Source organism: Humulus lupulus, chromosome 9 (genome assembly GCF_963169125.1).
Source record: "Humulus lupulus chromosome 9, drHumLupu1.1, whole genome shotgun sequence".
NCBI classification, from domain to species: domain Eukaryota; kingdom Viridiplantae; phylum Streptophyta; class Magnoliopsida; order Rosales; family Cannabaceae; genus Humulus; species Humulus lupulus.
Genome location: NC_084801.1, coordinates 71,683,957 through 71,702,649, shown reverse-complemented (window position 1 = coordinate 71,702,649; position 18,693 = coordinate 71,683,957). Strand labels below are relative to the sequence as shown.

The 18,693-nt window shown below is 38.6% G+C and overlaps 2 protein-coding genes across 2 annotated transcripts; one reads left to right on the top strand and one right to left on the bottom strand.

The window, feature by feature from the left end:
• Window positions 1-4,640: 4,640 nt before the first annotated feature.
• LOC133799792 (U-box domain-containing protein 39-like) lies at window positions 4,641-13,567 on the bottom strand. The gene is made up of 3 exons (XM_062237788.1): window positions 13,494-13,567; window positions 7,643-7,868; window positions 4,641-5,378 (listed from the first exon to the last, which is right to left on the bottom strand). Exons 1-3 carry the CDS (start codon window positions 13,565-13,567, stop codon window positions 4,674-4,676), a joined length of 1,005 nt encoding a protein of 334 aa, XP_062093772.1. The 3' UTR covers window positions 4,641-4,673.
• A 4,424-nt stretch (window positions 13,568-17,991) lies between these two features.
• Window positions 17,992-18,477, top strand: LOC133799791 (secreted RxLR effector protein 161-like). Its single transcript, XM_062237787.1, has 2 exons — window positions 17,992-18,178; window positions 18,278-18,477. Exons 1-2 carry the CDS (start codon window positions 17,992-17,994, stop codon window positions 18,475-18,477), a joined length of 387 nt encoding a protein of 128 aa, XP_062093771.1.
• Window positions 18,478-18,693: the final 216 nt, after the last annotated feature.

Sequence of the window (18,693 nt, the reverse complement as noted above, 5' to 3'; positions counted from 1 at the left end):
GATGAATTCATCCACCCTTGTGGCTAGAATCGTAGGACTGTAGTAATTCTTGTTGAACACTTGGATAAACTCATCCCAAGTCATCACGTTCACATCTCTAGTCAGGTTTACTATATCCCACTAGATGTGGGAATCCTTCTTTAGCAAGCTTGAAGCACATGAGACTCAATCTTCGTTTCCCAGCCACATAAGTTCTAGAATGGACTCCACTGATCGAAGCCATTCTTCTGCTTCTATTGGGTCTGACCCGCCATCGCAGTTCGGTGGTTGCTATTTCCTAAAGCGTTCATATACCGCCTCGTAGCGAGGTTCTGCCAATTGTAGTAATTGCACTAGAGGAATGACTTGCTGCACCATTTGTTGTTGTTGTCCTAAATTTTTTTGGAATTCTTCTTCCCTTCTCTTTAATTCTACCCTAAGACAGGCATTTTCTATTTCCAAGTTTATTCGAATAGCAGTGGCTACCATATCTTCCACTACATTAGGTGCTTGTGGCACTCCTAGGGCTGCTGGAATTTCTTCATATGTAGGGGTGGTGACTACTCTTATTCCTCGCCCCTTCTTCTTCCTCGGGTTCTGCCTTGGCCTCTACCTTGGCCATTTAGTCTTTTGGATCTTCTTGGTTTTTGCTCCATGCGTCTCTTTTTTTTTTCCCCAAAAGAAAACAAAACAAGTAGAAGATACAACTTAGCCTATTGTACTACTATGTATTAGGTCCATCTATCTATAAAAACTACCCTATTATAATTAAGTCCAACTCGGGTAAATGGGCCTTAACAATTGAATCTTCCATGGAGGAGGGACGGATTCAGTATATCGTACCCACTACTAAGGCCCCCTAACATCCACTTGGACCCAAAAGACAGGAATTTTAACCCTTGCTTTATTAATTGTTATTCATTTAATTAGATCCAATATAATTATGCAAAGAAAATGGGCCTTCATAAATGGGCTAATCCATAAGAGATGAATTTAAACTTTTTACTTTCAATTGAATCCAAAATTTTCTTAACACTTACTAAACAATGAAATAATAACAAAAGAAAATAACATCTTTTTTTTTTTTAAAAAAAAATCTAGTGAAAATATTCTAAACAAGCATATAATAAAATTTAATGATGTGTTCTTATATGCATCTAATCCTTCCCATCGGATCCATTATCATACTCAGGGTCGGTATCCTTCTTATAGCTTTTACCTTTGTCCATTGGGATAATTTATGAAAATAACAAAAAAAAATATAACAAACATATTTGGAAAACAATGTGTATACTTACTTGGTAACGAGTAGGTCCATTGTAGCTATCGTGTGTATTTCGTGGGAATGTTCAGGACTAATATAGCCATGGGCTTTGATACCACTTGTAACGCCCTAATTTCTCATAGATTACTGAGAACACAGCGTTGGGTCGTAATTGTAAATATTGCTCTTTTATTGAATAAAAACTTAAAAAAAACTTGAAAATAAATACATGGCCATGGTTTTTTTTTAAAATAACATAACTATCTTTAACATAAAAATGAGCAATATTTAAATAAAACTTTTTTAACATAACATGTTTTAATAAAAAAAATAGTCCCGCTTGATCTTCCTCGACTATATGGTCGCCAACGAATACATCACGAAGCTCTTAGGTGCCACTTGCCACCGACCTTTCTATCCTTAATTTCCTAAAATAACAACATCATAAGGAGTGAGCTTCTAAGCCCAATAAGGAAAATACAAACAAACGTTAGTCATATAATCAAACATAACATAAATTCACAAAAGTCATACCAACACAAACCTCTGGATCATATCATAACTTAAGCCATAATTCTAAATCATAATCTAAGTCATAAGTCATAAGTTATAACTATAGGTCATAGGTCATAAATCATAATCGTAACTATAAGTCATATATCATAATCATACTATAGGTCATATATTATAATCATAACTAGGTCATATATCATAATCATAACTATAGGTCATATATCATAATCATAACTATAATAACAGGCTAGATATAGTAAAAAGATAAGTGTTTATATAGAGGTGGCGATTAAGCCCCGGACAAAAGTCCGTCATACACCGGACATAGGTCCATCATAAATTTTTGGTAATCGAGCTTACCGGACATAGTCCGTCATACATCATTGGACACCTTAGGTCTAGACACACTTACCCCTTCATTATACCTGACATGTTAGATCATAGAAACATAAAGCATATCATAACTAGATCCTAATTCAAAACTACCTGATTTTCCTTACCAAAAACTGGAATACTGGAGACAATAGCGAGATTGGAACTCCTAAAACCAAACATAAAGAATGGTGAGTTTCTAAAGAAAAGAGATGAAAAAAAAAAAAAAACTAAACCATCAAAGAAGAAACTTACCGAGAAGAACCTTAAATTAAAGAACTCAAATACCTTGGATAAACTAGAATCGTTCTACATCTCGATATCGAAATCACACTATATCTCACAACCCAAGTGTTTACAAAGCTTTAGATGGTAAAGCTTTTATCCCAAAACTCTAGTGTTTCTCTCAAGAATAATCTAAGCAGCTTGGAGGCTCTGAACTGTACTTGAAGAATGAATAAAATGGTTGAGTGAAGGGTCCTATTTATAGAGTTTGAGGAGTGAAACTATCCTATTAAAAAAAATACTTAAATCCTTAAATAAACATAATTATGACAAGTGTCATGCTCTTAATGGTTCTGAAAGGTTCCAGAGTTTCTAGATCTTTCTTGTATTTAAACTTAAATCCTTAAATAAACATGATTATGACAAGTGTCATGCTCTTAATGGTTCTAGAAGGTTCTAGAGTTTATAGATCTTTCTTTTATTTAATTAATTTCATTCTAACTATAATCTAAATTTAAATTTAAATAAAATATAATCATAACTTCTGTAAAAAATATCTCTAAATTATATTATTAATATTTTTATTAAATAATTGAGGAATAATCTAATATAAAAAAAAATCTCAACCTCTAACTTCCTAAATCTCGTAGCTCTAAACTCACCCATAGTAAAATCAACATAACTGGAGTTGTATGATTGCGATTTAGACCATCTTTATACGATTAGAAAGAAAATTCAATTATCTACAACTTTCTAGAAATACTGTTTTTCGAAATTCATAACATAACTGGTTCAAAAATAGGTTGGAAGTTACAATATCCTAAAGTTACGAAAAATCTATTTAATTATCTAAATAACAACCTAATCCACAAATATCTTAACTAACCATAAAATAACAAACTCTAATTCCCTAAAATGATTTCGAATTTACTAAGGCTAAAATCTTATTGGGCTTTTGGGCTTTATGTAGGCTCGATCCATAACACTTTTTAATAATATCATAATTAATTTATTCTTATGCAATCACTCCCTTTTTTACAAACAAGGCTACTAATATCATAAACCTATACTATACTATAATAATCATAACTACTAAAAAAAATTAAACCTTATGTTATAATTAATATTTCTAAACTATAGGTTAAACTTATAAAATTCATAACTATTGCTATAAGTATCCAACTAAATCCCAGCTTGAACCAATATCAGCTAAAACTAACATACTATAAGCTATTACTACCTACTACTACTACTACTATCTAACTAAGTAAAATTCTGGGATGCTACATCTATTCCGGCACTGATTAGCTCCTGCTGTAGCGGCTTTTCTAATCCTGCTAATGCCGCTAGACTTCCATAACTCTTCCTACTTAGCGCATCAGCAACTACGTTTGCCTTTCCCGGGTGGTATAGGATTTCGCAGTCATAATCCTTTACCAATTCTAACCACCTGTGCTGTCTCATGTTGAGCTCCTTTTTCCATGAAGAATTACTTTAAGCTTTTGTGGTCCATATTATAATACAAGACAGATACCAGAGGATAAGCACTGAAAATTATTAAACTAATCAAGTAAAATAGAGAGAGGTTAGCACTAAAAGTTCCATGTTTTCTCACTCCAGACATTTAATACACTTGTCTCTGCAAATCCAAAGATTCCAGATGGAACTTTCAGACCCAAAACTAAAAAACCCACATAGAAAAGATTCCCTCAGATGGAGAATACCGTGTGAATGGTCCTTGGTCTAAGACAGTAGGCATGAGAAAATGACCGACACCCCTTTCAACCGATTATGTAAATAGAACTGTGGGTAAGGCCAAGGAATGGACACAAATGTAAGAAAGGGTGGAAAGTGACCCCATAGAGCAACAATATAACATGACTAAAAAATCCCTCTGATTTTATAAATTTGCATTTCATACCACTGGCCAGACAGACAGCAAAGCGTCACTAGAAACTTTGGTCAAATTATTTAGTTAGTGTCATCCTCACGGTGGTTTGTTTATAAATAATTTCGAGACAATAACCTTTCCAGAGCAATAAGTTCATGTTCGAGCCAAATTGTAATGGCACACAACATTCACACTCACTCAGACACCGAAAACAACATAAATGGGAATTGCCCATATGAGAAAATTTCTACTCAGATAACAATATAACAACTATAATTTATATTAACTTTAAATAATAAACAAGGATAACTATTTCATACACTAACAAAAAAGGTAGAAAAGACCAGAAGCTTGATTAATAAGAACATGAAAAGAAAACTAACTTCAGATAATCTTCAAACCTTCCCCCACATTAGCAGGTTCAACTCCTCAGAATGGCAAACTCTTAGAAGTTGAACGTGCTGTGAGTGACTTGAAGTGAATAGGAACGAGATCTTGTGGCAAATTGGCCCTCTTCACTATCTTCCTCATGTTATTTTGCAACCTCTGTTGAACTAACTGCTTCACAGCTTTCTTCTCCTCGCTCATCATATCCTCCTCTTCCAAACACTTTGAAGAACCCATATTCGGATTTGCCGAAGAGGATGAAGAGCCACAAATTGGTGCAGACACGGTAGCACCACCCAAATTCCCACAAAATCTCTCTGAAACTTGCTTCCCTTTGTCCACTCTCAGACATGCCAATATCCGAGAAGCCCTCTTTTGGGCCAATGTACAACCCAAAAGTGTCAATTCAAGCAAAGCCGAAACGATTCCGGCTTCGATCATGGCCTGCCTGTACCCATAAGTTTTATGGGCCAAAACCATCAAAATGTAGGATGCCTTCTCTTGACATGCTGGGGAGTCATTCCAATTTAACACATCAACCAAAATGGGGAACGCATCCCGAACAGCGCCAATTGCTTTCCGGCCTTCTGGGGTTGAAACCACATTGCCCAGAATTGAAAGAATTCTCTCACTCACTTCCATGTCTCCCAATGCGCTCAACATAAATGGGATCAAATCAGTTTCCAGAATAAATGAAACATTTGATGGGAAGATTGAAAGATTGTACAGGGCTCTCAAAGTGTCTTGCTTTGTAACGCCCTACTTCCTTAGAGCCGTTACTAAGTGAGTTTTAAGACAAAACAGTGTGCAAAGAACTCGCTAACCGAGGTTTTCTTACGAAAGTGTGACTAATTAAAATTTAAGGCTGTAATCTTTGAAAATGCGCTGATTCAATGAAAACTTCTAGTATTAAACATTTGGGATCCCAAAATAAGGTTTGAAAACTATTTACATCTTAAAATGAGTTTACAGTTGATCAATCATAAAAATCCTAGATTATTACAGCCATTTTTCGAATAAACCTCCAGCCAAAGCAGCCGGGCAGGCCAAACATGTACGCGTCGCTTCACGCTCTCCGTACTCATGGTTGGTTGACTCAGACATTGCCCTTACCTGCAACACAGAGCACCCGTGAGCCGAAGCCCAGCAAGAAAACTCATGCAGAACATAACATATGCAATTTATATAGTTTATCATAACAGATAATCCACATACAAACAAGTCAACCATTAGACTAAGCAAACACGGCCATGCCGCCCCCAAAGCCTTACCGAAGCCTGGGGGTCTCGGTCCTCACCGCAGGGATATCACACGTATCCCCTGGGTCCTACCCTCACCATAAGCATCCCATGTGCTAGGTGTTACTTCCGGCTCCAGTGCCGTACCCGGCCTACGCCGCACTCGGCCCTTGCCGTTCATTTCATTATAATCATACATAGCATAAATCAAACAACATTCATACAATTATCAATACATGTAAGCCTACACCCTAACATGTAATGCAATATAGGGCCATGCCCGACAATCATCTCATCATGCAATATAGGGCCGTGCCCCGCAATCACACTATGGGCCCACGCCCTATCCTACGGGTGTTATAGTTTTCTTACCTGTATTCCGAGCCTCCTGATGCACTAAAGCCGCGAGCACGGTCCTCTCGCACGAGCCTCACCAACATCCTAGTCACAACACACAAGAAACATCCCTCAATACTAATCAAATCAAAGACCGCTTCCCGGGACCAATCCCACACTCTCGGGACTCCCAAATTCCTAAAACAATCCATCGGAAACATCCCCCGAGCCCCTGGAACAAATGCCCAAAAATGCAAAATTTCCCATCCTGAAAAAGGCGTAGCGCCGCGGCGCCCAGCGAAGTCAGAAAGCCCCCTGACTGCTAACAGCTTCACGCCGCGGCGCCCAAGAACAGGGCCGCGGCGCTCCTTCGCGAACCCAGAAAAACTGTGTTTTTCCTCTGCATTTCATCATCCAAAACACACCCAATTCAACCCAAACTCACACGTAAGCCCCAAAATCAATTTAAAACTTCATATGAACAACTTAACAACCTATAGGCACTAGATTCAAGCTCAAAACACAAACATACCCAACAATCCACCCTTAGATTGCAAAAATCAGCAACACCAAACTCAAACACTAAAAACTTAACTCAAGCTATAGATTTCACAATTCAAAACAGAAATCAAACTTAAATGCTCATAAAACCCATACCTCAAGTAGAGAATCCACCCTACAAGCTCCCTTGATTCACCTCCTAAGCTCCCACTTCAGCCCATTTTCCTCTTCTTCTTCTTCATCTTCTCATTGCCCTAACTCTCCTTCTCTTTATTTTTAGCAAAGCCATCATATAACCCCAAATGCCCAAACCGAACCCCTTAAATCCCAGCTGAAACTTGCCTATAACCCTTGCCAAAGGACCCTTTTACCCTTTCCTACTAATTTCCTTAGCTAAACCTCAAAGGACACTTAAGTCCTTTCCTTTCTATTTCATTTCTACCATTTTCTTTCTAAAACTTGTTACTCTCAGCAGTAACTGATGGTTACCCAGGTTACTAAATCTCCAATAACCATTACCCGCTAAATCTCAACTTAACCATAAAATTCCCAAAGTACCCCTAGCCTCCTCCCGAGTCGGGTATAGAAATCCCGTTGTGACTCTTGAGTTAACTAGCTCTCTAGGACCGTCTCGGCACGTGCATCACAATAATAAAACCACACTCACGTCGTACAACTCACAGAATACAATTATCACATACTAATACAGTTATGCCCAACATGGCCAAAATTACAATTACGCCCTTTCTAACACGATCCGGGCCTACATGCATACTAATATACGTAGTCATGCATCTCAGATAAACAAATACCCAAATAACATGCTTTAAATCATAACCATGCATTTAACTCATAAAATCACACATAAATCCCATTATGCCCTCCAGGCATGCTAATCAAGGCCCTTAAGCCTTATTAGCGATTTTGGGTCGTTACATGCTTGGCTTGTGGGCTACTGGTATTCTCGAAATCCTTGAGAGATTCTATTAAGAAAGGAATAGCACCGGAAGATCCAATGATGGGTTTGTTAGAGTCTAGTGCGCTTAAGCCTATAAAATTTGCCACTATAGCTTCTGAAACTGATGGGTTTAGAGAATTCAGAGATTCTATAAGCTTCAACATTTTGTGAACTGCCCCTGCTTTAACAATAGCCCCTTTGTTCCTGAAGAAAACAAAATTTTCATTGGGTGTTAGTACAAAAAGTACTGGTGCTGAGCACAGCTTATCTTTAAGCAACTGGAAGCTCTCTTCACACTTATCAATCCAGTTGAACCTCTGCTGTTTCCGGGTCAGGTTGGTGAGCGGAGTGGCTATCTTAGAAAAGCCCTCTACGAACCTCTAATAATAACTTGCTAGTCCCAAAAAACTTCTTACCTCTGTCGCGTTCTTTGGTCTTGGCCAATCCTTCACAACCTTTACTTTAGATGGGTCTACTGCAACTCCATCCTTGGATACAATATGGCCGAGAAATGCTACTTGCGAAAGCTAAAATTCACATTTCTTGAACTTGGCGTAAATTTGACGCTCCTTTAGTTGTAACAAGATCAACCTTAAATGTTTCTCGTGCTCGACTTCGTCCTTTGAGTACACCATGATATCATCGATGAACACTACAACAAATTTATCCAAGTAGTCCTTAGAGACCCTATTCATTAAATCCATAAACGTGGCTGGAGCATTGGTAAGACCGAAAGACATAACTAAGAACTCGTAATACCCATAACGAGTTTGTTGACGCGGTTCTTCGCCAACAGATAATTAAGAGAAGGAGAGAAAGTGATTAGTGCTAAATGTGAACCGAAATAGGTATATGATCTTAGAGAACAAAAGAGGTGACTCAAGACACGGTTTTTAAGTGGTTCGAAGGTTAAAAATCCTTCTACTCCACTAGTCAATATTATTGATCTATACTGAGTATTTGGTTACAAAGTATTTCTTACAAGAGGTTATTTTTCCAGCCCCTATCAACTCCTAGGGTCTCCATATTTATAGGAGAAGGCACCTGGAAGTTGGTAGGGAGGTCATTCCGTGACCTTCTTACTTGTCGTATCAATTCTGTGACATTCATGATTAATTCCTAAACCTGACACATAAGTGTGGTCAAATCAATAGGTAAGGAAGTAATGGACCGCACGGCCCAACCCCACCGTGGGTGTCTGAACACGCACGTTCCTGCTGCGTGTCCGAGAAGTCAGGGGGATATCAGACACGTGATGCTTGATATATGCACGTTTACCTTGCGTGTGTTTACTTCTTAAGGGGTCATAGCTCCATATCCAGCTCGTAACGTGAGCTTCATACTGGACTCGACCTTCAGCCTTCAGGGGGCCTGCTCCAGTCTTGGACAATAGAGGCGAGCCCTATGGGCTTCCTCGAGCTAACGACAGAAGCTCCGGTCTTAGGGGAGTTCATGAGATAACTACGATTAGTCAACAGCTCGGCTTGCTAATCAGCCCGCGGGAAAACCAGGGCGTACAGAGTTCTAAAAGCTGTAACGCCTTGGATAGCCAAGACCGCTACACTGTGTACTTATAAAGGTGCAAGACTTGCTAATCAAGTCATTAATTTAAAAACGTGTCACTGAACATGTATGAGCTAAGGTTAAAAAGGTTTTGGTCTCAAAAGTTTAACTTTATATAATTAAGCAGTTATTTACATGGGTTCCCAAAAGAAACAGAGTTTTAAAAGTTGGATTACAGACTTCCCAAAATACAAACAACTGTCAGCCATACTAAGGAAAAATGAACAATTTCTGGGTCTCGCGTCCCTGCCTAATCCTCAACCATGGTGGCTGAGCAGCTAGCCATGTACATTCTGCTTGCAAAGCTCTCCAAATCAAGGCTGATCAAGTTAGCCCTTGCCTTTACCTGCACCACGTAGCACCCGTGAGCCAAGGCCCAGCAAGAAAACATGATGTGCAACACGAACAATAATAACAGATAGTAAATTCACTAAGCATGAACTCTCATCAAATAATCCACATTAACCATTCAGCATATATTCAGAATCAAGGACGCAATCAATCACTTATAACATTCATATCACGTAATAATCAGGGCCGACAACTTAGGCCGCACCCTCTGTTTATCCCACTGACTCTGGCCCGCTTAAACCGAGCTCAGTGCATATTAAGCTGTCCTCGGCTACCAGTGGCCAAGCCGCGCTCTCTGCGCTAGTGTAACCTTTGGCACTCTTAGGCCGTTGGTTCACTGATTAGCTTGCATGGAATAATACCATCCTTTCAAGCATACACAATAGGGAACCCTTAGTCCCATTACAGATATACATCCAGGTGCAGTTTTCTTACCTTTGATCTTTGCGGTTACTGACTACGCGCAACGCTCCTCAACCACGATCCGTTCCCGAGCCCTAGCTTTTATCACCTACTCACAACCAAGGTATTGGGTTCCATTAATATCCAAATATAGGTTTTCGGGTACAAACTAACTTCCGGGAAATCAAATCCCACTAAGCACGGTGGTGAAATAGATCCCGAGCACACTAGGCTCGATTCCCATGCTTAAAAACCCTAAATATTCAAGTATGCATCTAAGGGATGCGGCCCTTGAAACCTAGCCGCGACCCTGACCTCAAAACAGAACCAAGGGCATGCCTGAAAGAAGACATGTGCTGTGAACCTTGCTTTGGGCGCCGCGGCGCTCACCCTTGGCCGAGCCCTCCTAGCTCATCTTCATCCTAGGGCCGCAGCGCTCTAGAACAGAGCCGCGACCCTTCCCTTCGAACCCAAAAATCCCTCCATTCCAAGCTTAAAACCTTACCCAAAATCACCCCAAAGCTTCCTAATTCAAAACCAATTAATCCCAACACTTTTAGAGTGACTTAAACAACATAATTCAATTGAAAACTCAACCTAAAACTCATGGAAATCCCATCTTCAATTTCTGAAACTCAAGAACTTCAAACACTAAAACAAGCCATGCAAAACTCGAATTTAAGCCTCTAAATCATGAATTATAACTTACCTCTCCAGATGAACTCCTTTCTAAGCATAATCCCTGTTAATTCCCATGTTTTCCAGCTCCAATTCAACCTTAAACATCAATATCACAATCATCTCATTACTCAGCCAAAAGCTCAAGATTTCTAACTTCAAAACACAGTTTAATTCTTACCTTAGCCTTGATTAAATGTTCCCTGGATAATCCTTGAGCTAGCCTCTAATTTCCCCTCTGAATTCTTCTGAAGTCCCAGCTCAAATTCCAACAATTTCTCTAAAATTTCTCAGTGTTCCTTGTGTTTTCTTCTTAGTTTCCTTGAGAGAGAGAAATGAACTGAGAAGGAAAAAAAAAGTTGGTTTATTTCTTTCTACTGTTTTCCTTAAACTTTAGCCTAACCTTATCCCGTTTAAGTCAATCCCGAGGCTCGGGGTGCCGAAACCGCCCCTGAAGGCAAAACGGTAAAATTCCCCAATATTCCCGCCTAGACTTCCTAACCTCAAATATATCTCCATATATTTATTTTTATAACTCGATAGTTTAAATAACTACCCGATACCTAAAACACCCCTAACTTATCCAAAGTCAACTATTAAGCCCCGTTGTGACTTTTCCCGCTATCTAGACCTAGGATCGCCTCGAGTCGTGCTCCGCAAACCTACCCACATAATAATGTGGTTCTCACAAATATCATATATATATCACATTAACATCAATATAGTCATACAAGCATTATTAATCATATAATTATGCATTAAAATCTATAAAATCATTCAAATCACATTTAACCCAATAATGCCCTCCCGGCACACTAATCAAGGCCCTTAAGCCTCATTAGCGAATTTGGGGTCGTTACAAAAGCTGTCTTAGGAATATTCTCTTCCCGTACCTTGAGCTGATGATACTCGGACTATAAATCAATCTTTGAGAACACGGTCGCACCTCAGAGTTGATCAAACAAGTCGTCAATTTGGGGTAGTAGGTACTTATTCTTAATCGTTACCTTATTCAGCTCGCGGTAATCTATGCACAGCAGCATGCTTCCGTCCTTTTTCTTCACAAATAGATCTGGTGCTTCCCATGGAGAATGGCTCGGTCTAATGAATCCCAAGTGTAAGAGTTCTTGTAGCTGCGTATTTAACTCCTTGAGTTCGGTAGGTGCCATCCGGTATGGTGCCTTGGAGATAAGCCTGGTGCCTGGTACTAGTTTGATTGTGAAGTCAATTTCCTGAGTTAGCTGCAACCCTGTAAGTCATCAGGAAATACTTCTGGGAATTCTTTCACAATGCGGACGTCTCAAACTTTTAGTGGTTTTTCCTTTACCACATCCGTGATGCTGGCTAAAAATGCGTGACATCCTTTTTCTATCATCCTCTGAGCTTTGAGAAATGAAATAAGCGGTGTGCATAACCCTGAAACCTTTCCCATAAAGCATAGTCTCTGACTATCAAGAGTCTTGAACATCACTTGCTTACGTCTGCAATCGATGGTTGCGCCATGTCTTCCTAGCCAATCCATGCCCAGTATTACGTCGATGTCTTTGATCTCTAACCCTATCAGGTCTCCTTCTAGTTCTACGTCCTCAATTTTGATCAGTACGCCCCGCACTATCCGTGATGATAGGACTACTTCACCCGAAGGCAACTATGTCACAAACCTAGGTCTACAAGGTTTGTCTAATTTCTCTATCATTCCTAACGAGATATACGAGTATGTTGCTCCCGAATCAAAAAATACTACAACATATACTATCGAGGATAGGAATCTGACATGTGAAAACTTTATTGCTAGTGTCAGCTTCTCCTTGGGTTAAGGCAAAGACCTTGGCAGGAACCATCTTGTTGTCCCTTTTCTCCTCTGTCTTAAGCTAGGGACATTTTCTCTTCCGGTGTCCTTCCTGACCATAATTGTAGCATCCCTTGGTATTTGTATGACATTCACCAAGATGTTTATTTCGAGACTTAGCACAATGCGGGTATTCTACATAACCCGGCCTATTACTTCCGTTGTTCGTCTGTGCCCTTTTATCGCTATCGAACTGCTTATTGTCAGGATGTCGTCTCTTCTGAACATTATTGTTGCTGGACTGATGGTTGTTGTTCCGACCATTCTGAGGTTGACTTTGCTGTTTAGGCTCAGGCTTACTGGCCTCGTCTTTACTAACATTCGCCTGAAGCCTTTCTACATCAATAACCATTTCTAGAACATCAGCATAAGTAGTATTTCCCGGGTTTGCTAGCTTAACCCCTAACTCAATCTTTGGTCTAAGTCCTCTGACGAACTTGATAACCCTCAGAAAGTCAGTTGGAACCATCTTTGGCGCAAATTTGGCTAGTTGGTCAAACTACCGAGCATACTCTGCTACTGATAAGTTCCCTTGCTTCAGACCAGCAAACTCCTCGACTTTTGTAGCAATGACAGCTGAGTTGTAGTACTTTTTGATGAACAGCTCCACAAATCTGGTCCAAGTCATGGTGACGACATCGTGAGTCTGCTGAACTAAGTCCCACCATATTCTAGCATCCTTCTTTAGTAGAGAGGAGACACAAGATATGCTGTCCGCGTTGTCGAGATTCATGTGCGCTAGGATCGACTCCACATTTCTGAGCCATTCTTCCGCCTCGAAGGGGTCGGTTGTCCCTTCACAGTTTGGAGCGTGTTGCTTACGAAATCGCATGTAGGTTGGCTCCATGTGCTGAGCTGAGTATGGTGCATAGTTCGCCATTGGCCATCCCCCATAAGGACCAACTTGATGGGGTGTTGGAGCCATTTGTTGAGACTGTGATTGCGGCTGAGGTAGAGGCTGAGTTTGAGTCTGAGCCTATTGTCACTGTTGCTGCAATAATTCAACAACTTGCTGTCGTAGCCTGGCAATTTCTACGGTGTTGTCAACCGGCGGCGGCATCGCACTTGCATTAGCAGTAGCATTGGTTGCACGCCTTCCCCTTCTTCGAGCTGGAGGGGCTTCATAAGTCTAAGGAGTGACGTTGGAGGCATTGGCATTCGAACATGATAGAACTTACCCTAATAGGTTCTAAGGCAAAAACTTAATCTAAGCAAACATAACTCAGACCTATTAATTATGACTTCTTATGAAAAAGTTATATAAGCCTTCTTTATAATTAGGGTGTGTTTCTATACTTAGAAAAATAAGCCATCTTTATTATTTTCTATGTGTATTTCTAATCATCCTATGTGACTTAATTCTCAGGCTCGAAACTCATTGTTGTTCCAAAGTTAACCATATTGAGGGAGGGCTGAGATCAGTAAAATCGTTCCCACTACTATGGCCCCCTAACTCTCAATATAGAACCCGGTCCATTGATTTGTATCCACCCTCACCGAACTTGGTCATTATTTATTATGATTGTAAAAAAAATCAAACTCATACATGTCATCAAAATAGCAATGATATTTATTTGGAAAAACAGTTTTCACTAAGTACAATCATAAATGCAAAGATAATAAATAAAATAAATAAATAAACTAATCTAATCTAAAAATCAGGATCTTCTATATCTAACCCTTCATCTAACATATCATCATCTATCTCCTCATCTTCATCATTTTGTGAGCCTCAAAATTCCCTCTTGGAAGATTCGTAAAGATTATATATATTTTTTTTTGCTCATTTGAGAATTGGAATTCCACCTTAGAGGTGAACCTAAGGATGAGTAAATAATATCTCATAGCTATTGGTAATTCATCTTCATCATCTATAGTCTCCCATATTTCTTCTAAAGCTGCAATTACAATAGGATAATCATTAAAAGTCTAATCACTAAAACATATTGCTTAGTTGCTCTCATCATGATTTGCTTAGTTGTTTGGAGGTGACCTATCTCATGGTGGAATAAGAGTAATCTCCGAGTGATTCTTTCTAACAAACCTACTGTATTTCTTGGATCTCTAATTCTTTTCAAGGCCTTAATGGCTCGGATATCCTCATAGGTCAAGGCTCCATTCATCCTTAACTAAAAACGTAAAGACTAAAACGTTAGCTATACATATAAACATAATAACTATAACATAAACACTTACATTGGCGGTTAGATTTAGAGCTTGAGTGTGTGTATCAAGGAGAACTTCATGCAGATGAACCGTTGCTCTGATACCAACAGTAGTGACCCAACTATTTCTAAGACCTTGGACCATTAAAACTATTAGACATAGCCACTATTTTTGAGAAAACATACATAAGGAATATTCATAACTTTATTAAAATCTCCAAAGTAAATACTGACATACATAAATGAGCGGTATGGGATCCCATTGTTTTAAAATAAAACATAACTTTAAATTAAATGAAGTTGTTTACAAAAATAAATGCGAAAAATACATAAAAACATAATTTAAAGACACTAAATAAAATAACTTCGTCGTAGAATTGTCACGCAGTCCATCGAATCCCTTCCTCATTAATACACAAGCCAAGCTACCAAGAATCCTTCCGCTACCATATCAATTTTCCTGCATCACATAAAAAAATAAAGGAGTGAACCTAATGCCCAGCAAGGAAAATGTACTAACACATATAAGCATATACATAAGGCTATATCATAAACATATACTATAAAACATATATCCTATAAGACTACAATGGCCATCATACTTCTTGGGGCTTGTTAACTAAGCAAGTCATAGGCCCATAGATTTGTGGGGATTGTTAGCCAAGCAAGTCATATGCCCATAAATTTGTGGGGCTTGCTATCTAGACAAGTCATGTGCCCAAGGACTATAAACATAATGTGAACATAACATAAGATAGCATAACATAAGCATAGCATATCATAAGCATAGCATATCATATAAACATAAACTATCCTATTTTCCTTGCCAACACCGGGATATATCTGAACAATGACGAGATTTGGAATACTCCTAAAACCAACAATAAGAATGGTGAGTATTTCTAATGAAAAGAGATGATAAAGAAGAGAACTAAACCACCAAGAAGAAGCTTACCGAAAATAAATCTTAAGTTCAAAGAAGTTAAATACCTAACCAAGAATCGAAAACAACAATTTAGGATTTGAGTAAAGAAAACTAAAGAAAACTAAGAACCATCTAGAAATGTACTTAAGAATAAGAATACCTTTGGATGTACTAGAACCGATCTATACCTATATATTAAAAACACACTGTATATCACTTCCCAAGTGTTTATAAAGCTTAAGATGATAAAGCTTTTATCCCAAACCCAAGTGTATCACTCTATATTAAACCTAGCAGCTTGAAGGCTCTGAACACAACTTGAAGAATGAGAAAAATGGCTGGGTACTAGGTCCTATTTATAGAGTTCAAGGAGTGAAAATATCTCATTTTAGCTTGAATAAAATAATGAATATTAATTGAAAAATATTTGAATATTCGTTCAACAGGTGCTTAAAACTCAGTCAAATACGTTCAGAGGCAAGTCAAGAGGTTAAGGGATGAATCAAGCTCGGTTTCTACAACGTTTGAAAATGTGTCCCTAAGGCCTATATATCGTCCACCCTAGGCGATATATCGCCTGGCCCTATCTTCCGAGTGCTCGTGGTTTTGTTTGTGCGAAGTTGACATGTCTTTCGTATCTCGAGTGTGGGGATATATCGACATACGTTGAAATACTAGACACGTAATTGCACTTTATCAGCTTAATTTGAATTGGATAAATAGCTTTGACTGAGTCATAATACGATTTTAAAGCTGCTGGAAGGTTCTAGAGCTTCTAGATCTTTCTTTTATTAAAACTATTCATCAAAAATACTTAATTCCCTAATATTCATGGTTATGACAAGTGACATGATCTTATTAGTTCTATCTAAACCTTATAGTATAATAAATGAAATCTTTATAATCAGCTATCTTAATCAAACCTTATGTTATAATTGATATTCTTAAACTATAGGTTAAACTTATAAAATCAGTTCCAAGATCATCTTACAGAGTTTGGGAATTTGTCTCAACTTTCTGCCCAGGGACTCCGCAAAAAAATGGTGTTGTTGAGTGTCGGAACCAAACGTTGTTAGAAATGGTTAGGTCAATGATTAGTTATTCCACTCTACCAACGTCTTTTTGGGGGTATGCCATTCAGACAGCTAATGACATTTTAAATGTTGTATTGTCTAAGGCTATCTCCAAAATGCCTATGGAATTATGGAATGGACGTGAACCTAGTTTACACCATTATAGAATTCAGAGGTGTCCTGCTCATGTCCCAAGGATAAAGGAAGGAAAGCTATAATCTCGAACTGAGGTTTGCTTATTTGTAGGATATCCTAAAAGTACTCGAAATGGTTTGTTTTATAGTCCAGTTGACAAGAAAGTGTTTGTTTTTACAAACTCTAATTTTCAATAAAACGACCACATGGAAAGCTTCAAACCTTGGAGTAAATTAGTGCTGGAAGAAATGCAATCAAGAGGAAATGTTCAACCCATACCGATGCAAGTAGATAAGAACATGGAAGAAGAATAGACAGCTGGTCCAAGTCAGATAGTTACGGTGTAGTGGGAGGGTTTCTCGGAATCCGAAATGCTATGGGATGGATGGTGAAACCAATATGGTAGTAAACAACACTCGTGACGATGATCCATTTTCCTTTAAAAAGGCAATGGTTAGTTCTGAAAAGGATCTATGGCTCGAAGCCATGAACAAGGAAATTAAGTCCATATACTCCAACTCTGTCTAGGATCTTGTAGAAGCGCTGATGGATTTTAGGCCCATTGGATGCATGTGGACCTACAAGAAAACGAGAGGAGCTGATGGAAAGGTGGAAAATGGTTATACCCAAGAGAGGGAGTTGACTATGAAGAAATTTTCTCTCCAGTGGCCATGTTAAAATCCATTCGCATACTCTTATCCATAGCCGCAACTCTTGATTATGAGATTTGGAAAATGGATGTTAAGACAACATTTCTCAATGGCTTTCTTGATGAGACCATTTAGAAAGATCAACCAAAAGGGTTTGTTGTAGCTGGACAGGAAAAGAAAGTTGGCAAGCTCAATAGGTCCATTTATGGACTTAAACAAGCTTCATGCTCCATGTGTCAATGAAATAATTAAGACCTATGGTTTTGAGCAGAATGTCAATGAACCATGTGTTTTCAAACTAAGGGAAAAATGACATGATGGAGTTCTTTGTACTTTATGTAGTTGATATCTTGCTCATTGGCAACAATGTCAAGATATAACCAAACATAAAGAATAAGCTCGGGAAAAAATTTCAGATAAAAGATTTGGGTGAAGCTAGTTATGTTCTCGGTATCTAGATCATTTATGATAGGAAGAACAAGATGTTGGCACTATCTTAAGCAACGTACATAAATAAGGTACTTAAACGTTTCTCTATGGCAAACTCGAAGAAGGGACTATTGTCATCCCAACATGGAGTTCATCTTTCTAAGAAGAAGTCTCCACAAAATCCTCAAGAGGAAGAAGAGATGAAACAGATTCCCTATGCATTTGTAGTTGGAAGTCTTATGTATGCTATGCTATGCACTAGGCCAGACATATGCCATGCAGTGGGAGTTGTAAGTAGGTACCATTCAAATCCTGGTAGAGAACATTGGGTAGCGGTCACGCACATACTGAAGTATCTTTGAAGGATAAAGGATTATATGCTAGTTTATTCAGGTGGTTCACTGGAACCGATAGGAAACACTGATTCTAATTTTCAGACGGATGTAGATGACACGAAGTTAACTTTTGGAACGGTGTTTACTCTTGGGGGTGAAGTTGTGATTTGGAGAAGCGTTAAGCAGCCTATCATTTCATACTCCACCATCGAGGATGTTTACATAGCTGTTTCTGAGGCGGCTAAGAAAAAAGTCTAGCTGAAGAAGTTCTACACTAATCTTAGTGTTATTGCAGGAATGGATAAACCACTCATATTGTACCGTGACAATAATGAGGCTAAAGAGAATTCGAAAGAACCTCGAAGTAAAAAAAGAGAAAAGCATATAGAGAGGAAATACCACATGTGTAACGCCCTGGATAACCAAGACCGTTACACTACGTATTTTAAAATACTGCAAGACTTGCTAATCAAG